Raw genomic sequence first — 24918 nt, forward strand, 5'->3', positions numbered from 1 at the left:
TTCACGCCTTGAAAAGTGAACCAGTGAGTGTCAGAGTGAATGAGTGGCCACGCGAGAGTGATTGCACGCATGTTGAAGAACGCACGAGAGTGAAGAACCAGAGTGAGCGAGTGCCACTGGTCCCGAAAAACGAACCCCAAGGACCGGTCCGTCCATCCTTTGTTTGCGCGCGACCGGTCCGCTTCGTGATCGTCTCTTTCCCCTTTTCAGCCCGCCGGACTTTGAGCGCTGGGACGGCCCGACGGACGCGGACGGCGCGGCCACCGAGCCGAGACCCCGCCCGTTCGAGGTAGGTCGGGCCCGTGGCCCCCCGCCGTGTGGCGCTTTCCAAAACGGAGGCCGTAGCAACAACAAGCGCTCGTCTGACGTGACGTTTTGGTTTGGGTCGCCGGCCGGCCGGCCGCCAGATGGACGTCGCGATGCCAAGCGGCCCCGTTAGCTGTTCTGCGCCCCCCCCCCCCCCCCCCCCCACTTTTCTCCCGGCATCCCCGACTTTGCGCGTCCTGATTAATTCATGGTCGGACACGCTCACCTGGCCTGCGAATTATTGATAAGTGTAAAGATGAAGCTAATTTCTCCAAAGGAGACTCGCTCAAATATTCATCTGCCGATGAATATTCATGACGGACCGCCATCAATTTTCCATGAGGGGACACTCGCTCTTCTTCTCCTCCTCTCTTTCTTTCTTTCTTTCTTTCTTTCTTCTCCCCCCGTCCTTACTTCTTTTTCATCTCGTTCTCTCTTTTTTGCGCGTTGAAATATTGATGGTCTTCCTCGGCAGTCCCAAGGTCGTCGTCGCCGTCGTCATCTTGTCAGATGTCGTCGCCGTGGCGATCGCAGCAAACTTGTGCTGGCCTTTATTCATATTCCCTTTCGCTCATATTTTTATCCGACCGCCTCACGAAAGATAGACGTGTACGTGGAAAAGTGGATTTTTTTTTTTTTTTAATTGAATGAGCTGTTTGGCATCTGAGGAAAATTTTCTCTTTTAAAAAAAAAAAAAGGCACGTATAAATTAGGATGGAGTGATGAATTTTGGTTCACCGAGTACATCAACGATGCCTTTATGAAGTGATGTGTATAGTTGTACAATACACACACTGGTAAAAAGTATTTTATGAATATATATGGCTTATAAAAAAAGTGAAGAAAAAAAGTATTGTCCCCTTTGTTAAATTGTTCCCCTTTAATGTTTCACTTTAATATTACGGATCTCCAAGTCAATGTAAATATCAGACAAAGCGAATTCAAGTCAAGCTGAAATGCAGCCCTCGGTGTGCCCCCCCCCCCCAGCAAATTATGACTTTTCCCAGTTTCTGTTGAACTTTCTCTGATCACACTTGAGGCTTTTTCCGGACGGCCCGCATGAAAGTTGCGCTTCTGGAATTTTGCGTAAACGTAGCGCAGACGCCGTGGCGGTGACGGTCTCGGGTCGCTTGGCTCCTTCGGGACCTGGACGAGATGCCGTGACTGACGGAAGCGCAAATTCTGCTCTTTACCGGAATACCCCGAAGGAGGAAGTTCATACGTGGTGTTGTGGCTTTGCAGCAGGGCAACAATCCGAAACGCACCAACAAGTCGATTTCCGAAGGGCTCGAAAAATTCTTCGGTTGAGGGTGCCGTTACTTTTGCACACAGGGCCGGGATGCGCTGATTAGTTTGTAATAAATCAAATCAGCGTTTTATGTTTACTTGGCTTGTCTTTGTGTGGTATTTACAATTGTTTGATTAACCCCCCTCCCCCCCCCTCCTCCCCCTTCCTTTTTCACGGCACTGGAAAGCGGAAAGCGGAAAGTCGACTTAGACTCGTGTACGTCGAGCTGGAATACCGTAGACGGCGATGTGTTTTTTCTCACTTCAACTTCCTGCGAGCGATCACCGCGTGTGTCGTCCAGGGTGCTTTTAAAGAACCTCGCTGTGCTCCCTTCAAATGCTGGGGGGACTCGACCCCGTAACCATGGCAACGCCGGGGGCCAACAAAACGTGTTCTTTTCCCTCGGAGGCGTTTGTGTGCGTTTCTTGGCAGAGTTTGACTCTACTGTTTATTGTGAGGCGACACGGAGGCACTTTTAGGATTCTGCGCGTGTTGACGCCGCTGACTTTGCCCTCGACGGAGTTTCATTGAGTAAAGCGGCTGAAAGGATGCAGTGCATTGTGGGAAAAGGAGCGGTGGCACACAACCACACGCGCGCTCACGTGGATTATTCGCTAGGAAAAGGTGACGCGCAACTTTGTCGTCGCTCGCGTGCACTTCCCATCGTCCGGTCGGCGTCACAGAGTTGTTGCCGCTGTGCACGCAACGAGCGCAATAACGTTGATGTGGAACCGGTGAAGGGAGAAGGGAGCCGGATCCGAGCGACGCAAGGACCTTTTGATGTCTGCAATGTGGTTTTCCAACACAAGGGGTCGCCGCAGAGCGACCAAGGATGACAATGGACGACGTTTGCATAGATCACTAAATGACGTCCATCGAGTGCAGTCCAAAATCCAAATCCTGATTTTATTACGCTGTCCAGTGTAGCGCGCTAGCGGCTAGCGGCTAGCCCGTGTCGGCAGGCGAGCGCCGGGCAGTCGAACGGCGCAATCGGCCGACGAAAAGTCACATCCTCCTGAAGTTTGTCAGCCATTTGGTCGAAGTCTTATTCAACCGATAAATGAAATAATCCGATATATATTCCACCCCCCCCAAAAAAAAAAAATAAATAAATAAATAAATAAAAAAATCGGGCTTTAACCAGGGGACTGTACGTCCTAAAATCTCCTGTAAATATTACGACTGATAAGCACAATCGAAGGTCGATTACAGCAGGTGAGAAAGTGGAACCGTGCTGTGAGTGAAATAACGACGACCACAGCAAAAGATTTGGGGCGAGCGGGCGAGGTGGAACATTTCATCGGGCCTGACGAGGTTGAAATGACAACGCGGCCAACGTGTCGTCATCGTCACTCCACTGGAGGACGGAAGTTGGTTGTCGCCAACATTTGTTGCTCACAATGAAATGCGGATAAAGATTGTCACCATATTTGAGCGTCACGCGAACCTGTGCGCGCGACACTCGTGAGCGTGAGCGCGCTTTGGCGACGTCGACCTCCTGCAAAATTGAAATCTCAGATTTGGCTTTCTTCGTGGGTGGTGTCGGAATTTAGCCATTGGGTCATTTACAGAAAGGGGGGGACAAAGGAAGGGAGACGGAAGACATTGAGGACGCAACACTTGGCAACCTGCAAATACCCCCCCCCCCACCCCACCCCACCCCCAGCGTGCGTCCATCTTTGGCGTCCTGCGTTTGCTTTGCGTTTGTTATCTGCTCGAGAACAAAGAGACGCGTCTCAGCAGCAGCAGCAGCAGCAGCAGCCCCCGCCACAGCCACCCACACCCCCACCCCCCCCCCAATTCACCCGTGCGGGCTCCCCGAAGACATTGATCGTCCCAGGAACGTCAGAAAACGTCAGGCCCCTCCCCAAAAAAGAGAGAGAAAAAGCCGTCAATGTCACGGCAAGGTCGGCGCCCCCCCCCCCCACACACACACACTCACTCACACACTCACTCCCACCCCCAGGGCCCCTCCCTTCCGAGATCAGCTCAAAATACATCATGATCGATACTTATCAACCGTCTGCGCTAATACATGTTGATTAGATTCAATTTGTCGGCTGCTTTTCGTCGGTTCCAGTTATTGTTTATGGTCGTCCTTTTTTCTTCTTTGATTTTAACAACGTAAGCCTTCGGGTTCCTCACAGTCCTTCGTTGTGTCCTGATGATTCATTTTTCAAGTAATTTTATTTTCACAAAGTGCTCCACAAAAGTCAAAGAGCCTTTTAATTCTCGGAGTAACGATCAATATTGATACGTATTCAGTATTTAGACGAGAAATTCATCCGTCATCCGAGCCGCTTACGCTCAGGAGGGTCGCGGAGCCATCGTCCCAGGGTGGGGTGCGCCCCGAACTGGGCGCGGGGGGACAAACAGGCGTTCGCGCCTATGGACAATTTGAAATCCTCGCTCGCTTTTGGGGATGGGGGAGGAGTCGCTGAGCGGAGAAAAGCCAGGCTGGCACGGCGGGGAGAACACGCGACATTTGCGGACTTGAACCCGGGTCCTCACAAGTGTGAGGCACCGAGCCGAGTCCACTTGGTCCCACCCCCGCCTCGTTTGAGCGATCCATTTCAAAATTGCGCCCCCTGCAGATTGTCGCTACATTATCCAGTGTCCGTTCATCGAGCGGCGTCGGGCGTTTGTGGCACGACGACGTTCTCCGGAAACTTTTTCGGAACTGGGACGGCGCTTGCTTGAACTTAGAGCGAGAGAGAGATGGGTCGCCTCACCTCATCGCCACATCGCCAGCGTTAATTGCCGGACTTTCAACCCCCGTAGAGATGCCGCCTCCAGTCTTCGTAAGGTTGAGAGAGGTCAAATGTCAGCGGAGAGTTTTTCACATGTCAGTTATGGTCGACGTGAACGTTATGACAAAAAAAAAAAACAAAAAAAGAAGCAAGAAGGAAGGAAGGAAATAAATAGCAAAAGAAAAAGGGTCGGCCCGAAAGGGGCGTTCCCCGCCGGGACAAACGCACCAAAGAGCCCAGAAGCCATTTTAACTGTGGCCACGTGACGTCTCACGCGCGGGCACGGAATCACGCGGCGCCGATCCGCCCGTCGAGCTCGCGTTCCCGAGACCCCAAAAATACTTGAACTCCTCGAGGCGGGTTCCGATCCCCGACCTGCCGTCCTTTCCCGACCGGCGCCCTGGTTCTGATCGGGGAGGTCGGCCTTCGCCCGTTGCGCCCTGCCGGGTCTCTCCAAAAACGGGTTTGGCGCTCAGGCACCGAGGACGGCCGGGATCGGGTTTTTGCGTGTGTGTGTGTTCCAAGCAGGTTTTGGGTCATGTCAGGGAAGTTTGTTTTCTCATCGCGCGTTTGCAAAGGAAGAGAAAATTCAATGAAAAGTCTTCACGTGCGGCTGCTTTCTGCTGACGTCTCAGCGGCGCGTTCATTCCGACAAACTTCTGGATGACTGCTTCTCCCCCCCGTAATATTAGTTTTATTTTGCTTCTGCTTGTGAGTAATATCCAAATATTGAATCCCTTCATTGTTTGTTCGGGTTAAAGCAGATTTTTGTGATTGGCGACTAACTCATTCTCCTTGTTTGAGATAAAGCTCGACTTCAAAATGTTTCACATTTGCTGCTTCTGAGTTGACTGCCACCGTCGCTCACAAGTCAAATTAAAAATGAGGCCGAACGATCGCTCTTGTCTCCCAAAACGCGGGCGTCATCTCACTCTTCTGTCGATTATTAGAAATAGTATTGAGTCACCGATGAGTGAAATTGTTGCGTTCGTATCGGTTGACGTGGGCGCCAAACGCGCCCGCCGCCGCCTCCAAAGCGACAGACGGGACCGAAGTCGATCGCGACGTTGCGGCGCGTAACTCGCGACATCCCTTTTGGATTGTCGGCCCGCTTCACGCTAACGCGACGTAGCATATGCTGTCGGTTCGGGTGCTAAGTGGTGTGCCGTAGCGCGGCAACACGTGAAGGCAATCCTCCCGGTCACATATTCCTTCTCCCCGGCGTAGAACGACCAATGTCAGTGGCGTAGCGATGAGCTGAGGGGTGTCCGGACGTCACGCCGAGGCCTTATTGGGATTCCGGCCTCGTTTCCGGGCAGGAAAGAGTGAATCCGGTTTGGATGGATGAAGCGGCACCGGGGATCAGCCGGAAAGCCTTCAGGTCCCGGGTTCCTCAGGGTGGGCCCTCCGCTTTCCGTCCGCATCCCCAAAACACGCGAGAGTCGTCGGACCCTCCAAATTGGCCCGTCGGCTCTTTGTCTCGACGTGCCCCGCGATTGGCTGGCGACCGGTCCCTGCCCGTTGATAGGCTTGTGAGGATAAGCGGCTGAGGAAATGGACGGATGGCTGAATTGAAGGGTCCATCAATGGGCGCGAGAAGATTTCGTCGACTGTTCTCTTCCACGTGAAGAAAAGAGATCGTCTGCAGGCATGAATACGTCGCGACCGTCCATCCTTGACCCCCCCCCCGCCCGCACCCATTCACACCCCCGAGCCCCTTTTCCCCGAGATCGGCATTTCTCCCCAACTTTGTCCCTCCCGCGTTTGAATGCGGCCCCTCGTGGACTTCAGACAAACGGCGGAGGGCTCAACATCCTTCGCGGGGACGCCGGCGGGGCCGTCGGAGGGGACGGATGGCGTCGTCGTCGCTGGCATCGACGTCGATGAACGCTCGCAAAGACATTTCAACATTGAAGCGCCACGACGGCGCCAGTCGCGGAACACGAGCGTCACTAGATTTCAAGCGGCAAAAAATATTGGGCAGGCATTCTTTTCCTAAAACTCTTGAGCGCGGCTCGCGTTTGGACAGGTCACTTTCTGGGCAGGTTCTTCGGGTCCTCGAGCAATTTGGTCATTTAGCGACTGCAGGATTTGAGATGAGCCCGTCGGGTTTTTGTTTTCCACTACGGGCGACCTTCCGGGAGTCTTTGCTGCCGCGTTGACCGCCTTCAGCGAGAAAGATGATTGGAAGGGAGATGTGCGGGTTAAGAAGTGCGCGACACTCAATTTGAAAAAAAAGAAAAACATCCACCGTGCACTGAATCGGCAAAAAAAAAACAAAAAAAGAAGAAGATGGACGACCACGATGATGACGTAGCGTTTGTTTGATGGAAAGATCAAGCGAATGCGCGGAAAGAAAGCCGTGGAAGGATGGATTGATTATTCGAGGAATAGACAGATGAGGGAGGGGTCGATCAATAAATGAACGCACGAACAAATGAAGTGATGGGGGATGATCTCCTGACACCCCCCCCAAGTAACTCAGCCCCTCAAATCCAAAAATGACAAGTGAAACGTCTCCAACCGACTGGAAGAGAGTTAAGCTTTGCCGGTTACCGTGACGAGCCGGACTGACGGTCGCGAAACGAAATGTGGGAGGAAAACGAAACTGGAGCTGAGATTCGAACCCAGAACCGTTTGACTGTCAGGCAGATGCGCTCGCCGCCGACACGCTGTGGAAGTTTGTTTTCTTTGGAATTCCATCTCGAAGAATACGGCTGGAATTGCGTCATATATTTATCGATGTCTTTTGAATCAAATCCCCGCCTACAATTTGACTGTGTGTGTGTGTGTGTGTGTATAGCAGAGCAGCTGCAGCGAAGTGACGAAGACGAGTCGAGATGAGTCGACGAAGAGGAACTCGGCAGTACTGCCAGAAAGTTTTCAACGCAAAGTACAACGGCGCGCACCCAAGTGGCCCGACATGGAGGTAACGCACACGCAAATAGTCAACGCGCGTGTGACGACCTTCCTTTCACGTCATCGATCATTCGCGCACGACCGCCGTCTCGATTTCGGAGGGCCGGCCAGTCGTCGACGTCCAAACGGAAACGCTGCAATTTCAGCTCTCAACTTGGACAAATGCAGCAATGGCGAAAGGACATTCCGATGTGCTGCTCGATGCGAAAAGGAAAACTTGACGTGCTGAAATGTTTTTCATTCGGCGGCACAGTGGCCTGACTGTTCTGAGGACCGGGGTTCAAATCCCGGCCCCGCCCGTATGTTCTCCCCGTGCCTTCGAGCGTGGCTTTTCTCCGGGTGGGCCCACCAAAATATGGATTCCTTGGAGACTCTAGATTGCCCCTAAAAGCGTGATCGTGAGCGTCGCCGGCGACCGCTCCAGGGTGGCCCGATGACAGCTGGGAATCGGTTCCGGCGCTCCCGTGACCCTTTTGAGGACAAGCGGCAGAGACATAGATGGATGGCTTTTAATTTCAATGCGCAATCTCCTAATGGCGAAAACTCACCAAATGACTATTTACGGTTCTGTCCAATCAAGTATGAAGTAGAAAAGCTCGTCTAGCGACTTTGTCGCTGCGCGATTTCCTGCCCGGCCGGGCTCCGCCGGAAAGGCGAACGCCGACCCGAAGACGCCTAAAAGAGCGAGCGCCCGGAGAACTTTAATCAGCGTCTGCTTACGGAGGCGGAAGAGCAGCGTCGAGCGTTCAGCTGTCGCCGTCGTTTCATTTCTCACGTTTGAGGGCCTTTGCTTGCATGTGGCGCGCGCTAACTTTGCCGGCGCGGCGCCATCAGGGGACGGCGGCGGAGATGAGACGCGCGCAGATGGCGTTTGCGGCGTCGAGATCCTCCGCGGGAGACCCCCCCCGTTTGTGTTTTCTCAGGAACAAAGTAGCGCCGCCGCCGCCGCCTTTCATTGTCCTGATGAGACGCCGCCAGCTGCGTCCGCTGGAATTAATCAGCGCGGACGAACAGAGGGAGGAAATCACGCTTGGGATCCTCCGCGCCAAAAACGGGACGGGGGCGCCGCTCGTATCGCGTGATCTTGCAACATCGCTGTCTGAAATGACTCACGGCCTTTGCTGTGTTCCGCGCGAAAGGCAAAACTGCATTTTCTGAACTAATCAGCCGATTTTTTGGGAGGTGGCGTCGCTTCGCCTTTTGACGGTAGCAGAAACGGAAAAAGCTCGCCTAAGGCAAGTTTTTGCCACGTTTGTAATCGCAGAACCTCCTCTCCGGCCCCCCCCCACCGCCCGCCTCGGCCGTCCCGGAGCGGCTGCGGGCCAGCGTGGAGGAGCTGAAGGCGTGGCTGCGACACACCGAGCTGCTCATCTTCAACTCGTGCCTGCGGCCGAGGCGAGAGGACGACGCCCGGCGGCAGCTGGACAGCTTCAAGGTGGGCGGGGCTTCCCCGGTCTGGCTCCTTATTTGGCCGTGTCCCCACCTGTCCTCCCTTCTGTCCTTCATTTCTGGCCTCTTTCCATACGGCGAATGTCGCACGCCTTCCGTGGCCTCGCCTTATAAGGTCATAGCCTCTTTGTACTCCTTTTGTGGTCTTAGGAAACGCGGGATCGGCATCGAGCATCCTCCGCGTTGGTTTCACCTGTCCTTCCGTTTGATGGGCACCGATAAAGTTGCCAACTGTTGAACGCTAAATAATAAATAAAGCGACGCGGCGGAGACGGCGTGCTGCTTAACGCCGACGTCGTCGCCTTAATGAAAGCAAAAAAACGTATGGAGGAAGGAAGGAACGCCGCCGCCGTATGCTAACGGGATTTTAATCAACACGCGTCACACAGCGAACAGCTAGCACCCCTGATTAGCCTAGCGAGGCCCGCTAAAGTCAGAATACGCAAATGAGCGTGACGTACATGCAGGCGAGCGAGCACAAAAGAAAGACAATCATCATCATCATTTCCAAGGTATGCAAAACTACATTTCATTGAATGTTTTGCAAGCGATATGCACAAAAAAGACCTTTTACACGTGCATGCGCCATATATGGTCATATCCTTTGGGGGGGGGGGGGGTTAAGGGTTGCCAAGGAAGGAAGGAAAGACATAAGAAATGGAACACATGGAAAAAAGCAAAAATAGGTGAAGGAAATTAATCAAGGAAGAAAGGAAGTGGGTTGATCTTTTTGAAGGCAGCCAATCAGAGTGCAGCGTGGGTGGAGTCTGTGGCTCGTCAACGGGTACTTCTGCTCAGTGTCTTCTTCCTTCCTTCCTTCCTTCCTTCCTTCCTTCCTTCCTTCTCCTCCGGCTTCACCGCGAACAGGAAGTGGGACATCACACATTGTGTGTGTGTGTGTGTGTGTCATTTCCTTTTCCATTTCTTGCTTCCTTCAATTGGTTTCTTCTTATTTTTTTTCCCGTCCAGCCCTCAATATTGTTTCTCTTCCCACATGTCCTTCTTCCTTTTATTAGTTTTTCCCTCCCCCTTTCCTCATTTTCTTCCTCTTCCTCCTTCCTCCCTCTCTCCCGCCCTTCTTGTCGTCTCCCGGGTGAGGACGAGTGGAGACGAATCCCGCCTTCCTGCCGTTTGACGACGCCGAGCTCGTCCCCTTAATCGTGTCCTCTGAACCCCACGAGACTTCCCTTCCTCCCTCTACGTGTTTGCAGGTTCTCCCTGCCGCGGCTGCGTGGCTTTTCTCGAGCCGCTCGGGTTTCCTCCCGCATCCCCCCAAAAATTGGGGACCGTAAATTGCCCGTAGGTGTGATTGGGAGTGCAAGTGGTTTTCTGTGCGTGCGCGATTAGCTGGCAACCACTCGAGGGTGTATCCCAATGGGCTGGGACCCTTGTGAGGATAAGTGACTGAGGTAATGGATTGATGGGTGGGCTCTGGGAATCATTCAGATGTTTTTCAAAGTTCCTTTGGGACTTCCCGGATGCGAAGGTTCACCCCTGTTCCGTGTTTATTCCATGTGAGGATCGTGGATCTCGTTGTGGTAAGCTGGAGTCCCAAAGCTTTAGAAATGACTTTGGTAACCCTATCCATCCATCTATTTCTGTGCCGCTTATCCTCACGGAACCCATCCCAGCTGTCGTCGCTACGCCCTCAACTGGTTGCCAACCAACCAACCAACCAACCAGTCACATTTGAGGCCATTTGAGAGTTTCCAATAAATGTTGCGTGTGGTTGAGCCACCACGCAGGCACGGGGAGAACGTGCAAACTCTGCACTGGCGGGGCCGGGATTCGATCCGTCTAACTGGACAATCTGCTAATAAATCCAATCATTTCGAGCCTCGCGTATTATTTGATTTTCACGGGCTCCAACGTGCATTATTAGTTCCAAATGTTGTCGTCTGGGTGGTGGCGGACTTCTCTTCTCTGGCCGGCGTTAATTCGAGTCTCGCTGCTTTTCTCACGATGTGGTTTGTCGGCTGAGCCGCCGTTTTCATCTTGCTCGGAGAGTTTTGGCACGCCGGCTTGTCGTCTTGATCTCGCGCCGCTGTTTAGACAAGCCAGCCGCCAGCAAATATGCAAAACGCCTGTGTGCGCGCAAGGAATCCCATTTCGTGTCATTCATTGTGTTTAATATTTCTTGGAAAAATGTAAAGGAAATGCTTCTCGGCGAGCCGGCGGGATTTGCATAAATTGTTCGACGTGCGCGGACGCACGCACACGCGGGTAGCCGTCACTCCGTCGCGACGCACACACATTATTGGTTGACCTTTCGGCACCCCCGCCGGTTGTTGAGCGTAACATCGAGTACGTTGACTGCCGGCGTGTCATCAAAAGTCCAATTAGTGTCTCTCAAGCGTTGCGCACCAAGTCAAGTTTGCGAGGGGAACCGTCCCGCGACCCGCGACCCGCTGGGCGAGCGAAGCGTCTCCTAAACGACAAAGTGGCAAAATCGCAGACGTCGTTTGCTGCGTCTCGGAAAGCCAAACAACAGAACAGAACGAAACGATTCGTGTCACGGTGGCTTCCAGAACGCCAGGAAGGCCAGAAAAGCTGTGGACGAGCCAAGTGCGGGGGTAGTCCAACAAGCTCCAAAAAATGATATTTAATAAGAATGGGGGGAAAAAAAAAATGAGTGCCGACAAAACGTGACATGACACAGACGTGCACACAAGAAGCGAACGTGACTCAGACCAGACTCCAGTGGGGGGGGGGGGTGCGATTGGTCGACGCCGGGGGAGGAGCTTCACCACGACAGGCGGACGCGACACCCGCCACAAAACAAATTCAGCAGAAGGCACAGCGTGACATATTCTTTCTTTTCCTTCCTGACAAATATAAGTGTATGATTGTAATATGACCCCCACCGGAGAAAGATTCGCGCCGTGCAGCACAGTAACGACGCGGCCTCCTGCCGTCCGCAGAGCTTGTGTTGGGACGTGCGAGCCCGGCGGCGCAGAGTCTCCGGGGTTCTGCAACTTTGCCAGAAGCTTCTCCAGCGGAACCAGGTGGGTCCCGCCGGCCCGTCCGCCGCCAATCACGCCGCTGGTCCCCGAACGCTCGCCGTCCTTCGCCCGCAGTCGGAGCCCGAGGCGGAACGGCGCCGCGACGCCCTGCGGCTGCTGACCGTCAACCTGGAACGCAGGTGGGAGGCCGTCGTCATGCAGACGCTGCAGTGGCAGAAGCGACTCAAGAAGGAGCTGGGAGAGAGCCAGGTGGGACGCCGCTCCAAAGGCCCCACCTCGCCCGCGTGCCTCGCTTTGTTTTTCCGTGCCGACTGCTGCTCATTTGCTTTCAGTCCCTCCCGGCTGTCACCGGGCAGGAGGCGGGGCACACCCCGAACCGGTCGCCGCCCAGTCGCAGGCCGCACAGAAACAAACCGTCAATTTAGAGTCTCCGACGAATGCGCGTTTTGGGGACGGTCCGGTCCGGTTCTCGCACCCGAGCAGTCGTCATCAAATAATAATACAGAAGAAGCTCGATGAAGGCTTTCGATTGGCTGGAGCCGACGGAGGCCCCGCCCCTTTGGTGTCGGGCGCGTCCGGCTTATCCGAAAGGCCCGCCCACAGCGCCGTCGTCATGAATGAGTTGAGCGAATATTACGTGGACGTGGACCGGATGAGGAGCAATTTGTGTCATAAGTGAACAATTCCGCCGCCTCAGCACATTTTCCCAGCGGCGCCGGCCGTCGCCTTCCGAAGGCTTTTGTGGCGTCCGTGCGTCCGCCCGCTCTGAATTATTCATGGCTTGTTCCGACCAGGGGGGTCGTCTTTTTTCCCCCCCATTTTTCTCATTTATATTTACGCTGACATCTTCTGACTTGATTGTGAGAGATTTTGTTCCTTCATCTTCACAGTCTTCTTTATTTTTACCTAAACATCACCCACAAAAAAAAAAAATAAAATAAAAAATAGGAGATCGTGCTCATTTCTCACAATGAGTGTAACGAAGCGATGAGGAAATGAAAATAGAATGAATGCCACATAGTCAATTGTATTTCTCTCAATGACGGAATAGTCTATGAATTATTCTCACGTTTTAATTGTTGTTTCAAATTTATTTAAATCACGAATTGAGCTATCATAAATGATATTTGAACAACATCAGAGAGGTTTGGCTCAATTTTGCTGATTTGTTGATTGACAAAAATTCACATTAAAATCGCACATGCTGTGTATTCCAAGAGTCTCGGTGATGTCGGAAGAGCGTAGCGTGCCCCATCCGGCCCCCGCGCCGTATTTTGCACCCTCCCCGGGTCCGGCATCAGATGAGCTTGATCGAAAGGTCCTCGGAAGGCAGCACGAAACCTTGACCAGATGACGTCATCATAGTCGGTCCTTCTCAGGGTCGGGCTCCTTCGAAGACAGGCCAGGAAAATTCTTCGTTTTTTTTTGGGTCTGCAGGTCCCGGGGAACTTTCTGGAAGCGGGCCCGGCGGACCCGGAGCGGCCGAGCCCCGACCCGGCGCCCTCCGCTCCGGATGACTCGTGGGAATGGGACGAGACCGACATGGCGGCGGCGGCGGAAGAAGTCCCGGAACCCGACCTGACTCACGACCTCCCCTGCCGCGACGGCGCCGCCCCGGCGAGCCTCCGTCCTCGGAGCGCTTCCGGGACTCTTCCGGCCATCTACCGGGTGGACGGCCTCCACGCGGCTTCGGAGCTTCCCCGCACGTCCTCCGAGGTGACCGCGAGGAAGCGGCGTGCGCTCCAGAAGAGCCTGAGTAAGGACTCCACTTTCTCCTCCATGGAATCCCTCCCGGACCTCCTGGGCGGACTGATGCGAGGCGGCAAACGCTCCGAGAGTGAAAGCGGAATCGCCAGCGACGCGGGAGACGGCGAGACGGTTCTGCGTCGCGACGAGGACGTAGATGCAGCGATGCAGCTGGAAGAAGACGGGCGAGGACACGGCATCCAAAGAGCCTCAGGAACCACCAAAGAAGTAGAGGAACTCTTTGGCCCCAGGAACGGAGGAAGCCAGAATCTGGACATCCCGGACCAGGGTCAGGAGCGGGAGGAGTTTCTTCTGAAGCACGGTTTGGATAAACTTCCCGGCGGTTCCTTCTTATCTCCGGGGTCTTCTCTGGAGTCCCTCCTGTCTCTGGGCTTAGAACTGTTCCCCTCCAAAGAACACCTCCACCGCAGCGCCTCCCTGGAAAGCGGCCTGCCGGAGCTGGACCTGTGGCGGACCAGAGACGAGGACTGCCATTGTCCAGAAGACCGGGAGGTTTGTCGGCTTGTATTTTTGGCATTAACGCCAACAATGTTAGTTTTTCGTTTGGTTTCCTTGTCGTGAAATGCAGGAAAGCCAACACCGCAAAAGTAGAGTCAAGTTGATCAGCTTTTGTTTGTTGATGTGAAATTTTCATTTTTTTTTTTTTTTCCTCCCTCCCAGTGTGGGGGAGGGCAAGGAGAGCTGTCTTCTGGGGAGCTGAGCCGAAGAACCTTGGACCTCCTCGAGCGTCTGGAGAACATTCAGAGTCCCGTGGCCGCCCAGATGACTCGCAGCGTGTCGGACGTGACGCTCCTCCGGAGCGGCTCTCCTCTCGGCCGACGTCGGCGAGGTTCTCGTGAGGCTTTCCCGTCGCTTGTCCGGGAGAGCTCGCCGTCGCTCGCCGAGCTGAGCGGCCCCGAAGAGTCGTCCCTGGGTTCCGAAGACTTCGCCGCGCCGCCCCCACGCGGGAGCCTCCTTCCGGATCGGGCCTCGGCACGGGGGGGAGAGCGGACCTCCTCGGGGAGGCCGCGCAAGAGGAGCGGCCGCCGAGAGGAGGCGGACGCCGTCAGCTTGAGCATGGTGGTCAACGTCTCCTGCGCCTCCGCCTGCACTGACGACGAGGACGACGGCGACCTCCTATCCTCTTCCACCCTCACCCTCACCGAGGAGGAGATGGGAGTCCGGGAGGAGGACGAGGAGAGGCTCATTCTCTCCTCGTCCGGCAATGAGGTGGAGGCGGCCCCGGAGGAGTCACACGTGCTGGGTCCGGACTCCGTGAAGGCGGAGCTCCGGGCTTGGGTGCAAGCTCCCGGCGACTCCTCGGAGACGGAAGTCGTCCTTTGGGATGAACTTGGCTGCGGGACCAACCCGGACCAAGAGCATCTCCTGAACTCGACCCAGCTCGACCGGCAGCTGCACCGGAGGAAGGCTGCGAGGAGCTTCATCAGCCGGTTTGCTGACGACGTGGAGAACGGGAACGCGGAGCCGAGCGGCTCCAAAGACAAAGACCGGGACGGCCGGCTCCTGCGAGAGGAGTCCGGCCTGTTCGCCAGGAGAGGAGCGGCTCACGCCAACAGAGGAGATCTTCTCGGGGAGTCCTTCGCCTTCTCCACAGGCCAAGAGGATGTGAACCGGCCGTCTTCGCCCTCCTGCGAGTTGCTGGCGCCCGCCGGCGACTCCTCCTTAGTGGGCCAGTTGAAGGGCGAGTTACCCTGCCAGAGCGCCTCCCCCGCGATAGAGGAGGGGCAGCCGTCCCGGGACAGGAAGGCCATCACCATCCGGGAGAAGTTCAAGTTCTCTTCGCTGGTGACGGAGCAGAGCAGGAGTCAGCTCCGGGACAAACGTTCCTGGCTCCCTGCCGAAAAGTGGAAAAGTTCTCATAGCTGCTGGTGTCGCCAGGACCTCCTCCCGTCGCCCCCCTCGCCCCGGACGAAGGAGGCCGTGCGGGACTTTGTCGCGGAGATGCTGGACTGGACTCCAGAGGCCCGCCGGAGCAAAGAGCTTCTCGGACGCGACGAGCCCACCGGCGAGGTCGGGAAGTCCGAGGCCGAGATGAGCCCCGCCTCCCTCAAGCACATCAGACACAAGGTGATGCGCGCCGTCGACGCCGTAGAAAAATAGAAATTGATCGTACGGATAAGTCGTGGGGGGAGGCCCCAAGAAGGGAAACTATTAGAAAGGAGTAAACCAGATTTCATCCAACGGGTCACTTGATCAATAATAATAAACAATAATATTCAATAACGAGGAAATGGTTAAAATAAGAAATACTGTATGAAAATTATACCCAAAAAAATAATCCGAGAAAAAAATAAATGCTCGTAAGCGTACATTCATCAGCGATCAGAAATATATCGTATAATAATAACCTCTAATAAAATAATGCACGATCAAACAGCTTGATAAAATATTGCATAATGAATGCATTCCAATGAATCATGATGATACATGATGTATTCATAAAATAGACAATAACTCCCAAAAGAAATTGAACATAGAAAAATGGCCGTGCCGTAAAAAAGCTCAACGACGACGCGTGTCTTTGCTCGGACTTGATGATGTTTTCCGTGAGCGCCTGCCAAGTTTTTAGCTCGCCGTTTATTGTCGTTTGTCGCCGGGGGCAACGTGGCCCGAGTCCAGCGGTAAAACGGACCTGTGGCCGTGTTGCGTTTTTTCTGCTCGCGTGTCCGTGACCTTTGTGCGCCGTGTGCTCGCTGCAGGTGGCGCTAAATTCCCATCAGCCCTTGCATCTGCGCCAAGGCGACTTCTACGCCTACTTGTCGCTCTCGTCCCACGACAGCGACTGCGGCGAAGTCGCTCAGCGCGTCGACGACAAGAGCGAAAGGCCCGCGCCCCACCTCGTCGCCGCCGCCCAAACTCATGGCCGCGACGGCGAGGACGTCGGCGCTCCGGACCCGTCGCCGCCGCCCGGCCCGGACATCCGAGACGAGGAGACGCTCTTCCCCGCCTGCGCCGAGGAGGTGTACCTGGGCCCGCCGCTCTGCTACAGCGTGCCGCCCGGCAACAAGACCCCCAAGATCTTCCGGGCCAACGGTCCGCAAGGTCCTCTCAGAGACCCCGAGGCGGTCCGGAATGCGGCGCCAGCCGCGCCGGAACCTCCCCGCGGCTTCCCTGCCGTCGACTTGCCGGCGCCGCGGGAGGCGCCAAAGGGCCCGCAAAACTCGGAGGGCGAGACGCCCAAGGAGGTCCGGAGCGCCGTCTGGCTCCCCGCGGGAGAAGCCGGGCGGGCGGGGGCGCCGAGTAATGAGGCGCCTTTTTATCTTAATCCCCGGGCACGTGTCGCCCCGATAGACTCCTCGCCTGCCCAGTGTTCGCCAGATACTGAAAGGCTTCAATCCAATATTGGCGCCGTAATGACCGAGATAACCGGCGGCGGCGGCGGCTCCGCGACAAATCCCTCAAAAGAGCCGCCCGCCTCCGCCGCGCGTATTAATCCCAAAATTAACTGCAGGCCGATCAAAGAGGCTGATAGGGCGGCGGCGGGGAGGCGGGGGGCGGCCGACGCTCCCGGCGCCGAACGGCCCCAAGACGGGACGGCGGTGGAAGCCGAGTCCGCCGTCAAGAAGAAGCAGGTTGGTATCACGCGCCCATGCGGTAACCTCGCAAATCTGCTCCAAGCGTTAGTCCGAGCCCGACATGTTGCGGTCAGCGCACGTTGAACTTTTGGGGATTGGGAAAAACTTGACTGCCTCCCGTGTGACGGGGGTTTGCGTCTTTCTGGGCGGGGCCACGTCCCCGGCGGGAACGCTTGACTTGCGCCGACCACCTGCTTTTCACTCAACTTGGCCACGTGGCGCCATCGGAATGCTTGATCTTCTTCTTTTATATCAACAGGGGTGTGTGGACTTTTCCTACAGTTGAAAATATGACATTGTCATTGTTTTAATGTCGAAATTCTTTTCGTGGGCGTAGTTGAGCTCTCCCAATGAAACCCATGTCTTGAATTAGCACGACTTGTGTTTCGTTTTTTTTTTGTTTTGTTTGTTTATTTTTGGGGGGGTCAAAGGCGTCTTACACAAACAATGAGGAGCCGCTTGAAGAACGTTTTTCCCCACGCCAAGAAAATGGTGAAATTCCCGAGCCTTTTGGCATGAAAAGCGAAATGCTGATCAGACCCTTCCACAGAAGTCCAAATGGACTTTTGTGGAAGTCACGCTCGCTCTGACTTTGCTCCGCCCCCTCCCCCGAGGTGTTAATGCAAGGTGGGATTTGCAGACGTCTCACTTTCAGGTCCAGGGAACAACATCAGCATAATTACCATCAGTCGCATTTGATTAAGATTCATCAGCCTTGAATTAGCGCGTTTGCGCTTTTTTTTTTTTTTTTTTTTTTCCATTTCCTCATGCAAATCAGCGCCGGAGCCTCTTTTCGCACTTTTGCCTCTTTGTGGGCTCCCGCCAGGCGCCGCATAGCAATGAGCCCCCCCCCCCGCCCCCCCAACCCTCGCCCGTCATGCTTTGTGCTCTCTTGTGGTCTTTTTCGCCACAAAGAAAACTAATCGAGTCCCAAAGCGCCATCGCGGGCGTCGTCCCGACTAATCCCGACGATCTCAAAGTAGCCCCCAAATAATCCCAATCTCGTCTCAAAATATCGCGGTTGCTGTTGTCCCAAATAAGTCTCAAAGTAATCCTCATCGAGATAATTATTAAGCGTTTATTCATTTGTGATCTTTTACAATAAATATTTTTTTTCTCTTTTCTTTCCCTCCCGCAGGCAAGCGCTGTCAATCAAGTCGGACGGGGGCGGAGCCGAGTGTCGATCCGGCCAATCAGAGTAGGTCGAATACGCATATGTATCCGTAGGGATAAAGAAATATTTGTGCGCCCGTGTCGTCTAATGGCGAGGGAGCGTTTGCCAGACGACGGCGAATGTATTTAGCAGTCGGCTCGATTTTGGTCCGAAAGCCCACGACGGTAATGACATTGTTATTACTCACGTGTACATTTTCAAGGCCTAAAAACAAACCGGAATACTGGCCAGAGAAAAGGATGTGCGTGTGTGTGTGTGTGTGTGGCCTATGGGAGCCTCCGGGGCTAAGCGAACCGCCGTGCCCCCCCCCTCCCCTCCCCTCCCCACCCCACACACACACACAGAGCCCTCAGGGCAGGCCTCGTGAGTCCCGGAGACGCTCTGACAGCCCAACAGCTGCAGGTTGTTGTTCCGCACACACACACACACACACACACACACTCGGGAGGATGAAGCTGCGTACGTACCGGCATGACAAAATAATGCACGCACGCACGATATCACGGATGCGTGCAGCTGCGACTGACCCCCGTCGGGTGTTCCAGTCCAACCCACCTGTTCACACACACACGCTTGTCTCAATTAAGGCAATCATGAATGCGCCTCGTGATGTGTTCTGTGACCCAGACAGCAGAAGGTCCGCAAGTGTGTGTTCACTTTCATCACACCGGTGAGTTTCGTACTCTGAAACCAACCAAAATAGTAGACACGCGCATAACAGGGAGGATGAGGAGGTTGAGGTTGACCAGCGTAACCCTCACACACACACACACACACACACACACAATGAAACGCAGCCTCGTGAAACCAGCGTCAACGTTACGCGAGTTATCGCAACGCGTGCAACAGACAATCGCTCACTCAATGGAGTTGCTGTGTGTGTGTACCCTCCTGCCCAAAGGGTGGGCTCCGGCACTCTTGCGGCCTCTCGTGAGGATAAGCAGCTCAGAAAAGGGACGGAAGCCCCACCGGTGGCCACCGGAAGGAGCGGCGCAGCGTGCATCGAATTCAAAAAGGAGCTGAAACTGTTGAGATTTTTGAAATCGATTCCTTGATGTTTTACAGGGTAAAACACGACATCAGAATCAAAATCAGCTTTGTTGGCCAAGTGTGGGAAAAACACACACCAGGAATTTTTCTCCGACGGTCGCTGCTGCCCCGGTACCGCGTTCAGAACAAAGAACAGACATTTCTCGATGGAATTGTTTGTTGGTGTTTGGGGTGGGGGGGGGGGGGGGGGCAGAAACAGATTGATGGCGTTTGCGTTCATTTCAATGAAGAAAGATGATTTGAGTTGGTTAGCTGGAAAAAGATGACATGTTGTGGCAACCCCAAACGGGACAAGCCAAAAGAAGAAGAAGAAGAAGAAGTAGTCAGGCATCGGGCTTCATGTGCGTCCCGCGTCCAAGATGCACAAAAACGATCGGGGACGCACAAAGCGTGAATGAGCTAACGGCGACGCACAACATGGCGGCACGTACGTGGGCCGGACTCAAATGAGGCCGTTTCGCGGTGCTAAAAAGAGCGAAAAGCACAACTAAGGAGACGAAAAGCGCAGCGTTCGATTGAAAGACGCCAAGATGGCGAACTTGCCAAAGACACGTGACCAAAGTGTGGTTGCGTTTCATCGGGACGCTTGTTACGTCTAGCTAGCAACTGTAAAATAATTCCAAAACAAAAAAGTTCAACGTGGCAGAAGCTCGCAGCAAGAAGCGGGTTGAGCTGGCGTGGCCCGAGTGTCAAATGAGCGTCATCCCCTGAACTTGATTTGTCGTCCCAAGCAGACCGGACCCGGAGTCGGAAGCATCCAGCTGACGTGCGACTGCTGAACGTAGCCACCGAGAAAACGGAAAACGCAAGCCGGCGGAAAGAGAAAGTCTGAGGAGGACGTCGCCACCGCAAAGCTTACGGACGGAGCCTTTCGGTTTGGGTTTTGTTGGGCGTCGGGGGGGGTGGGGGGGGGTCGAACAACCTTTCCTGAAGAGCGGGGGGTCTCCTGCGATTGCCGTGGATTTTTATTGATTTTGTAACAGCTGCGTATCGCGTAAAAAGAAAAAAAAAACCACACACACACACACAAAGAAGAGAGAAATGGGGCAAATAAAGCGGGGTGGGGGGTGGGGGGCACTATTCGTGGGGTAAAAAAAAAAAAATCCCCAAATCATTAACACTCATTGTAATGACCTTTCTCAGAGGGTTGGGGGGAATCCCATCAAAAATTAATCCATAAAAACTGGAATAACTGTGGGATCAAGCGCTCATAAGCGGGACCTTGCAGTCATAATGCGCCTCAAAAAATCTGTCAATGAAAAGGTGACTAAGTATCGGTCAAAAATGAAAAGAGGAATCAAGTCCCCGTCCCCCCCAACCCCAACAAATCCGCAGAAATCTGCAATTAGTTGACATTGACGACTGGATAACGAAAATGAACCAAAACGTGATGAAGCAGTTTTCTGCGAGGAATAGCAAATAATGCTGGCCCAAATTGAAATGAAAATGAAATGAGTGAGCGATCCGAAAATGAATGATTCGTGCAGGGTTAGGTTTTAATATTTAACGAGAAATGTGATTTTTAAATTCTGAAAGAAAAAATACATTGGGAACTTGGTCAAATACAGTGAGGAAAGAAGCGAAACGTAGGTTGCCCCCCCCCCCCCAACAAGGTTTGGTTGGCCAAGAAGGAACTTGACTTGCCCGACGCTTTGAGTGGATTCGTGGCTGCCTGGGTGGCCGTCGGGCACAACTTGTGGACCTTTGCGAAGGCCCAACGGCGCTCGTGCGTTTGCGTGCGTCGCTGCACGTCTCCCGCTTCCGAATCGTCAATCGTTTTTTTGCCTTTTTGCTCGTCTTTGTACGTCAAGTTGCTTAAATTGAGAGGACGGACGAAGTTGCGGAGGGGCATGCTGGCCTCCGCCACATATTGATAAAAATCCAAATCATCCTCACTTGACGTCGGTCTTTCTCGTGTCGCCTCGCAGCGCAAGAACCACCAGACGCCAGCGCGTGGCGATTTTCTCTCACGAAAGTAGAGCCAAGTTCAGTTTTGGGTTTGAGAAAAAGGATTTTCTTTCTTGCTCTCCTCTGCACGCGAACATTTGGGAGAAAGCGGGATTTGTTTGGTTTTTTTGTTTGTTCTTTCCTTGTTCTTGCTCCTTTTCCTCCAGCTTGTCAAAGAAACTGAGATCAAATAAACGATTCTAATCCTAATTGATCATTTGGAACCTCATTTTTTTCGTTTGGCTGTTTTGACGCAAGTGGCAATGTCGCGCTAGGCTAGGCTAAGCTAAGCTAAAGACTTTCGCTCCTCATCTGAGGTTGATGAACCAACTCATCAGGACGCCTCAGGCTATCGCTACCGTGGGGTGAGCTACCCCGAGACTTACGTTTGGCTAGGCTAATCATTCTGGCAAGTCAAGTTTTGCACGTTTGTCTTTATTGCGCAATCGTCACGCTTGGCAAAGGGAGGCTACTTAGCGGCAAAGTCCACTTGCAGCTCAAAGGGTGAGCAAATGTATTTCATCCGTAATGTTTCGACTGCGTTTGTCCATGAAAAGAACATATCCATGTTTTCCAAAGCCCAAACAAACTACAATAAGGAGAAGAGTAGGTGGGTTTTTTTTTTTTTTTTGCAAAAGTGAAAAGATGGCACCGGAACGGAGACGACGACGACGACGACGGGTGAGGAAGGCGACGACCGAAGATTCTGATCGATCGGAGGACTCGCCAATGAATTTACGGTCGACTCTGGCTGGAGTGCAAACACCTTCCAAGTAAAAACTTGTTTCCCTTCCCACGCAGATCAAAATGAATACATTTTGTTTTAGCACCGGGAATGAGAATGATAGCGCATTCCGTGCAAAACCAAAATGCAAAAAAATATCATTTGAAAGTGTCAATGCCCTGAAATGAAAGGAGTTTTGAATCTGGATTTGAGACCAATCCCGGTCGGGGCCGACGTCACTGACGTCTGTCGCGTCGCCGACTTCTTCCCTTCCCGTCCGTGCAGCGTAACGACGGCTAAACGGCGCCGTGTTGGCTCCGGACTCTGCGCTCCGCCGTCGGACCCGACCGAGCGCGTCCTTCTCATCTGGGTTTCGACGATGATGATGTTGCGGACGATCTCCTATTTCGAGTCCGGCGTAAAGATTGGCGAGTCGGAGTTCGATGCGCTGACATGGATACAATTACAAGGCCGAAGACGATGACAATGTCGACGTGCACATTGTCAAAGTTTTCGACGTACGTCATTCTTATTTATGTATTTCAAGCTACGTGACGTTTCCGTCGAGTTACGGACCACAAACATGAAATGGCGTCATCGCATCTTTTCGACACGGAGATTAGCGAAAACTACGACGGACGGACCGACCCGGATGCTCTAGCGCCACCCGATGTTCTCTGATATCATTCCACAGTATTTTCATTGATTCAAGAAAAATGCCAAAAGACGAAACATTCAAGAAATGACCATTTTTCAAAGGAACGGTTGTCACCCCCGCATTCGGTCCGGCCAAGCGACATGTTCACGTGGCAGCCATTTTGCTTTGCTTTGGCACCGGTGAGCTATTAACATTGACATCAAGTTGTCGGGGTTTTTTTTTTTTTTTTTTCCCCCAAATTCTCCACTTTTGCCAGCTTAACGTTATTTTTTTTTTTTCAACGCAAATTGTGTTATCCACGGTGAACATTTGACAAACCTGTGAGAGGTTATTGCAGTTGTCGCCGATCCGCGGCCACGCACAAGATATCATTGAGACTTTGCTTTATATATTTCATCTGCATGACTTTATCGTAGATCTAATGTTGTATTTATATTGGTTATCTCGTTGTACGCGCGAGTCATGTTGTTACGTGTGAATTTAGACTACAGTGGAGGAGGTTACTTTCGGCTTGTCCCTTTCGGGGTGGCCACAGCGTGTCATCTCAGATGATGTTTGGCACAATTTTTACGCCGGATGCCCTCCGTGACGCCTCCCTTCTCAGGGAGTGGAGGCCCGAGCGGGATACGAACCCACAACCCCTGGTTTACCAAACCAGTGCTCGAACCACTGAGCTACGGGGGCTCCGAATTTAGACTACAGTAATCCCTCCTTTTCCGCGGTGAACCCACCCGCGAAAAGTGAAAAACCGCAAATTGTGAGGTCCTTGTGGTCTTGCCGGGGATGTTGCATCATATCAGCCTGTCGATGCGGCTTCCCGCCACGGTACTCGACTAACGGATGCTGCTGCTGCTGCTGTTGTTGTTGTTTTTTTTTTTGCTTCAATGGTCTATGTCATCAAACTGGGGGAAGGCGCATTAGCACACAGCGATTCGGCTTTTGTTTGATTGGGAAATCCGCCACGCACTGATTCCACGATACTTGGTCCGCGAAGTAGAGAGGGATTACTGTAAATCTCCTTGGTCAAACCGGCAAAATACAACCAAGCAGTTGTATTGACTCGAAGACAATTGAATCACACACAATAAAACGGAATACAATCATTAGCACAAAATTGAAGCACAAAGACAGCCGAGTTTCGCGTGACACACGAGCTAACGGGCCAAACGTCCAAACGAATGTTCCGGAAATGTCCAAAAGACGGCGGGAACCGAGCCGGGTCGCTACTTGTCGACCGCAGCGGCGCTTTTCCAGAACCTCCGCCGAAAGTCGGGCACGTCTCCAAAGTTCCAGAAACATCCGCGTCCGACGAGGAGATGAGTCCCCTTCTTGCAGAACGTAAAACAAAAGGTCCGTCACAAGGTCAGATGACATAATAAAGTACCCAAGAGAGAAAAATGAAGAGAGTACTCATAGCAATGTAATGACAATAACGCATCTTGGATTGATTGATTTGATCGTCCCCAAACATGATACGGCGACCGCGACTTTGCCTCTCCTAGCTTAGCATTGCGGTAGGCGCATACCTCATGGAAGGGGGGGGGGGGGTACGTCAAATCTAGCAAATGACGATATCTATGGTTTCAAACGGCGAGTGCAGTGCAGAAGAAGAAGAAGAAGAAGAAGGCGGAGTCTGGCGTCGATTTCCCGTCTCGGCTTCGCTTTTCCTGTGTGACGTCGTCGTGTTTCTCCTTCCACGTTCCGGAAGTCCAAGAAACGCTCCAACTTGACACGTAAGCAGCAATGACCTCATGAACACTTTTAGCTTTAGCATTGACAAATGTAGCCAGTGGCTGCTAACGGCCTTTGCCCTTCTTCTCTACTCTAAGGTTTGACTTTTTGCTGATGGCGGTTCTTGTTAGCTACCTGTTAACATTAGCTAATGATTGCTAATAGATGCTATTTACGAAGCATTTCCACAAGTTAGCTGGATTGTGCCTGTTAGCCAACGCTTGCCGCTAATTGACGTTTGTTCAGAAGTGGAAATATGTTGAGAGCTTGATAACTTTAGATGCTACTATTAGCTCTCTGCTAGGTTCGGAACCATATTCACGTGAGTTGTCAGTGAAGGTGTCACCGACTCTGTAATGTCAAATTCATCATCTTAGCACATCACATATTGAGTTGATGCTCACGATGGCCGCCCGCTTTATTGGCGCAGGATATGCGTTGCCGTTCATTATAATTGCGATGGAAAAAATGTTTGAATAAGTGGCCGTCGGGCAAAACAATATGGCGGAGTTCCTGCAAAAAACAAACAAAAAAAACAAGTTAGGTTCCTGGCCAAAATCTGTAAATAGCAGAAGTATAATGCGCATGTGCTTAGGACATTTTTTGTCTTGGTCCTT

General features: G+C 53.1%; 2 protein-coding genes across 9 annotated transcripts in view; both read left to right on the forward strand.

The window, feature by feature from the left end:
- akap6 (A kinase (PRKA) anchor protein 6) overlaps positions 1–21398 on the forward strand; it is a 43498-nt gene extending 22100 nt beyond the window's left edge. For 2 of the 8 annotated variants that reach the window (XM_061819664.1, XM_061819666.1), the window contains exons 14-24: positions 211–289; positions 7148–7273; positions 8098–8193; positions 8528–8698; positions 11634–11717; positions 11790–11924; positions 13113–13934; positions 14103–15509; positions 16142–17014; positions 18156–18215; positions 19973–21398. In XM_061819664.1, coding sequence (XP_061675648.1) covers positions 211–289; positions 7148–7273; positions 8098–8193; positions 8528–8698; positions 11634–11717; positions 11790–11924; positions 13113–13934; positions 14103–15509; positions 16142–17014; positions 18156–18215; positions 19973–20020 — 3901 coding nt within the window. In that variant the 3' untranslated portion in view covers positions 20021–21398. The remainder of the gene's footprint in view (positions 1–210; positions 290–7147; positions 7274–8097; positions 8194–8527; positions 8699–11633; positions 11718–11789; positions 11925–13112; positions 13935–14102; positions 15510–16141; positions 17015–18155; positions 18216–19972) is intronic. The other 6 variants (XM_061819667.1, XM_061819665.1, XM_061819670.1 and 3 more) reach the window with 6 other exon arrangements.
- Positions 21399–24195: 2797 nt separating this feature from the next.
- Positions 24196–24918, forward strand: part of LOC133500278 (neuronal PAS domain-containing protein 3) — a 77699-nt gene continuing 76976 nt past the window's right edge. Inside the window, exon 1 of the mRNA XM_061818778.1 lies at positions 24196–24303. The gene's annotated coding sequence lies outside the window, so the exon portion shown is untranslated. The remainder of the gene's footprint in view (positions 24304–24918) is intronic.

Source organism: Syngnathoides biaculeatus, chromosome 5 (genome assembly GCF_019802595.1).
Source record: "Syngnathoides biaculeatus isolate LvHL_M chromosome 5, ASM1980259v1, whole genome shotgun sequence".
Taxonomy (NCBI): domain Eukaryota; kingdom Metazoa; phylum Chordata; class Actinopteri; order Syngnathiformes; family Syngnathidae; genus Syngnathoides; species Syngnathoides biaculeatus.